The 5428-nt window shown below is 40.2% G+C and overlaps 1 protein-coding gene across 1 annotated transcript; it reads left to right on the forward strand.

Moving 5' to 3' along the window:
• Positions 1–4651: 4651 nt before the first annotated feature.
• On the forward strand, positions 4652–5324 carry QBC33DRAFT_518775 (uncharacterized protein; the record flags this gene model as incomplete). The annotated part of the gene is made up of 4 exons (XM_060426259.1): positions 4652–4976; positions 5150–5158; positions 5225–5263; positions 5296–5324. Coding segments are annotated over 4 exons (402 nt in total), but the record flags the coding sequence as incomplete, so codon positions are not given.
• Positions 5325–5428: the final 104 nt, after the last annotated feature.

The raw sequence follows: 5428 nt of genomic DNA on the forward strand, positions 1-5428 counted from the left end.
CCCAACCCCCGGACCAAAACACAGGCGCGAATCGCGGAACCGCCCCCTCCCCCCCCCCCCCCCCCCCCCCCCCCGCGGGAGTTGGTCAGAGTTGATGGTGGTAGTGATGGCTGTGGACTTGCAGCGGCAGCAGCAGAAGACACTAGCTGGGATGATGGCCTTGAGATGGGGATGGGATGCTGCAAGGCTGGCACAATCGAGCTAGATGTGGCGCGGATGGCAGCCTGTCTATAAAGATTACTTGATAATCCAACTTCAAACCTATATATTAAGGTAACCACAATAGTGATGACTAAGCGGTTTGCTGATTAAGCATCAAATACGACTTATTTATAAGCCTACAAAGTAGCTAAGTCACGTGATAGCTTCTTACCTTATAATTGGTATTTGAAGTCCAAAGGACTTTCCTGCCAAAGACAACCCTAGGGACAGGGTAGCCCTGCAAGTCTAGGGTAGCCCTGCAAGTCCAGGGTAGCCCTGCAAGTCCAGGGTAGCCTTGCAGGTACAGGGTAGGTGCAGAAAATCAAACCACCTAAAACCATCAAACCCTGTCAAACCACTTGATACGTATCACCACCTTGTAAGTGTGTGATCTACGTATTACTACTGATTCAAACAATCGGATCCTACGGACCCGGTCTGATCAGCCGATCCGAGGTATCAAGTTGTTTGATCTAGTAGATCAAGTAAAGCAAGAAGACTGAATTTTTACTATATAGTCAGTTAGATTAGCCGGCTGACTTTGGTGAAATCATCATCAACCACACAATACAACTAGTCTTCTGCACCTTACTTGCCTACCTTACTTCCTGCCTTTCTACTGCTTATAGCAGTACTTTCACTAGTTGAATACTTTGCTTCCACAACCTACCTCTTTGGTCACAACCTAACCTTTTGACTACAACTGCAATTAAAACTGCAACAAAGACTATACTTAGCTTTGCAACCAACCTTGCAATAGTAACATCTAAGACAAAAACTACAGCTGTAATTAGCATAATCTGCATAGCAACTGCAATAATTAAGATACTTACAAATGCTTTGACTAGCATAACAAAGCTAACCTAGCCTAAAAGCGTTTTAATAACAAGTTAGTAGCTTTTTTCCAATTAGACTAGTTTTAGCAATTTGTCAACTCTTGCAGCAACTTTAGCTATATTGCCATAGCTTGGGTTAAAGAATGCCAAACCTATAGCATTTGCAAGACTATTTTTAATAGCTGCAACAACTTTTTCTAGCATTTGCAAACAAGCTGTTAACTAGTTTAGCTAGCTGCACTTGCCAATCTATCTAAGCTAGCAGTTAAAACCAACTTAACAGCATATCTTAAGGATATAATCATAGCTACTAGCCTAGCTAAGCTATTAATTGACTTTTTTAAAAAATATACTTACCTATAGCTGCAAATAGCATTGTTTAAAAAAGCTGCCTAAGCTAGTAATATAGTTGGTATTTGCACTAATATTAAATGCAGTAACCTATTAGTTGACAAGAAATAAGCCTAAAGCCTTTCTAATTTAAAAGTCAAAAACTGCAAAGATGCTATAGATAGTATTAGCAAGTCTATCAAGCTAACATAATAGGCTACCTTTTCCTTTTACACTTTTGGTATAATTTGCAACAGCAACCTTAAAATTGCCAAATTCACTACTTAGGCATAGCTTTGCCAAAACCTAAAGCTTTAAGCCTTGTTAAAGGTAGGCTTTCTAAAGCCTTACAGCGCTAACATGCTGTTTACTAAAGACAAGCTTTAATTTGCTTTTTATAATAGCTTTAGCATACCTATTGCAGTAATTAAAAAAAAGCAACCTAGTTACTTAAAAGGTAACTAATTAACAAGCAGTTGTAATTTAACCTAGTCAGACTGCCTAGATAGCTGTCAACTAAAAGCCCTTGCCTAGCAACTAGTTTTACACCTTTAACACAACCTACCTAGCTACAGTCAACATGCTAGTTAACTTAAAAACCTGCAAGCATATGCCTCTAGTCAATCCAACCAACACACTACTAAAGATTTCAAAAAACGCCTAAATCAAAAGGATTGCAAAGACTAAAGACTTAGCCTTCCTAGCTATTCCATTATTAAGTTCTAGTCTCCAAGCACTTGCTATAGCTACCACCTTAGCTACAACTACTACAGCCTTAAATGTAAAACCAACTAGCCTAACTAATCAGTCTGTCAATTCCTTAGCATATACTACCACACTTAAACTACCAGCCTTGCTTTTAATCCAAACCTTTAGCCTAACCGCAACTCCTTTTAACATAATCAGCGCAAAGTTTAACCTAACTAACACTACTAAAGCAGTCACCTTAAGCTTGCCAAAACTGCCACACCTATAGCTTGCTAAGGTTGCGCAAAAAAGCAATAAGGCTTTGCTAGCTTTTTCCAACGCAGTATTTGCAATTATACAAAACCTAGCTATACTAGCAGCTTTACCAAAAAGCTTAGCCTAAGAGAACGCAGCTTTAAAAAGTCTACTAGTGAAAAAGCTAATCGTTACCTTAACCTCTAGCTTACTAAGAATCAAAACCCTAACCAACCTACCTAAGCAAGTTACTAAAAAAGGCATATATATATATATACTACTAACAAACAACTAGCTTACAAATTAGCCTAGCTAGTCAAGCGTTTCTAACAAATTTAGACTAACAATAGTCTAATCAAAGTCTCTAACAACCAACTCCTTAAAATCCTACTAGTCAACAGCTAGCAAAACAAAAAGATTGCTTCTAGGCTATACCCTTTTATAAAGATTACTTGATAATCTAACTTCAAACCTATATATTAAGGCAACCACAATAGTGATGACTAAGTAGTCTGCTAATTAAGCATCACATATGACTTATTTATAAGCCTACAAAGTAGCTAAGTCACGTGATTCATCCTTACCTTATAATTGGCATTTGAAGTCCAAAGGACTTTCCTGCCAAAGGCAACCCTAACCTTAAGGACAGGGTAGCCCTGCAAGTCCAGGGTAGCCCTGCAAGTCTAGGGTAGCCCGGCAAGTCCAGGGTAGCCTTGCAAGTACAGGGTAGGTGCAGAAAATCAAACCACCTAAAACCATCAAACCCTGTCAAACCACTTGATACGCATCACCACCTTGTAAGTGTGTGATCTACGTATTACTACTGATTCAAACAATCAGATCCTACAGACCCGGTCTGATCAGCCGATCCGAGGTATCAAGTTGTTTGATCTAGTAGATCAAGTAAAGCAAGAAGACTGAATTTCTACTATATAGTCAGCTAGAATAGCTGCTTGACTTTGGTGAAAGAATAATCATCAACTACACAATACAACTAGTCTTTTGCACCTTACTTGCCTACCTTACTTCCTGCTTTTCTACTGCTGTATTTTTACTAGTTGAATACTTTGCTTCCATAACCTACCTATAAAGATTACTTGATAAGTCTAACTTCAAACCCATATATTAAGGTAACCACAATAGTGATGACTAAGCGGTTTGCTGATTAAGCATCACATATGACTTATTTATAAGCCTACAAAGTAGCTAAGTCACATGATTAATCCTTACCTTATAATTGGCATTTAAAGTCCAAAGGACTTTCCTGCCAAAGGCAACCCTAACCTTAAGGACAGGGTAGCCCTGCAAGTCCAGGGTAGCCCGGCAAGTCCAGGGTAGCCCGGCAAGTCTAGGGTAGCCTTGCAAGTACAGGGTAGGTGCAGAAAATCAAACCACCTAAAACTATCAAACCCTGTCAAATCACTTGATACATATCACCACCTTATAAGTGTGTAATCTACATATTACTACTGATTCAAACAATCGGATCCTACAGACCCGGTCTGATCAGCCGATCCGAGGTATCAAGTTGTTTGATCTAGTAGATCAAGTAAAACAAGAAGACTGAATTTTACTATATAGTCAGTTAGATTAGCTAGCTGACTTTGAAGTAACATCTTCATCATCAACCACACAATACAACCAGTCTTTTGCACCTTACTTGCCTACCTTACTTCCTGCCTTTCTACTGCTTATAGCAGTACTTTCACTAGTTGAATACTTTGCTTCCACAACCTACCTTTTTGGTCACAACCTAACCTTTTGACTATCGCTTTTGGTGGTCTTGCTATCATCGCCTCCATCTTCGTCCAGGACGTGTCTCATCTCCTTACCAACAACATCAACAAGAAGATTCGGCGTCCGGGAAAGCAGGTGGTGGAGAGAGTCGAGGAAAAAGTGACGCAGGCAACTGTGTAATTCACCAGCACGACCTTGACGAGGGGAGTAAAAAGATACAAAGTTCATGGAACCAAATGTTCCACAGTATGCAACACTCTGGATTCGCATCATCACTGTAATAGGATTAGAGCACGTTGGAACTAAGGACAGATGCCGAAGAGGTTGTCAAACTCCAAGCTGTTACATCTAACTTCTGCTGGCTACGTAGTAGTTAAGCAGTTATCAACTACTAGTATTTTAAGTCATGGAACAGCTAAAAAGAGAGCATAATGGTTAGGAAGGATGTTACGTCGTAAGTACAATACCTTGGCTGCGTACGAGGGCGGTTGAGAGGAATAACCTTTGCAGGAAATCTTGATGGCACTGGACGGCGGGATTGTTGCCTTTCCCTCTACTAAGCCTAACAAAGGACGGCTGATTTCGGACTGCCTGGACCGACCTAAATGTACAAGTACATGAGCAACTCCTATTCTCTCGCTCAAATAACCTCTGGAAGTGAGCTCTATCTAACCTCGTCGTACTATTCCAAAAACGGCGAGTATGGCTATGCTAAGGTGATGCAGATCATTGAGTTCCATTCCACAGATCGTGTGGGGGAAGCGATTGGGGAGGCGGTTCCAATCTGTATCAGGGTGGAAGTGTGGAGATTTGTGAACTTGGTATCACGAGTTGCTCCGAGGGCGGAAAAGCTTGGAGATTGGATCTTGGATTTGATGGCAGCGGTTGACAGGGGAGGACGTGAGGTTGAAGTTCCGGGGGAAGAAGCATGTAAGTCTTGATGGTTCCGCAGCATTTGATATCTTACCATCTCTCATCTTATAATAAAGACAGATACACTTGGTACGGTCCAAACATGTCATCTCGAGCAAAGAATTTAAAGGATTCGAGGGCCACAGAACGCCTAGGTTTTAGAAAAGAAGTCCTTTAGACTTTGACTGCAGATTATAAGGGTAAGAAGTAATAGCAAGATTTGGTTATTTTATATCCTTTATAATTAAGTTACTTATTATATTTAGTCAGAACTATTTACTTTAACTATTGCGTTACGTTAATATGTAAGTTTGAAATTTAGCCAATTATTGCTTAGTAATCTTGACATGGCAACCAAGCGTCTATGTTAGTCCTTCAAAAGGTTAGGTTGTGACCAAAAAGGTAGGTTGTGGAAGCAAAGTATTCAACTAGTGAAAGTACTGCTATAAGCAGTAGAAAGGCAGGAAGTA

This window comes from Phialemonium atrogriseum, assembly GCF_030411735.1.
Source record: "Phialemonium atrogriseum strain 8032-3 unplaced genomic scaffold QBC33scaffold_32, whole genome shotgun sequence".
NCBI lineage: Eukaryota > Fungi > Ascomycota > Sordariomycetes > Cephalothecales > Cephalothecaceae > Phialemonium > Phialemonium atrogriseum.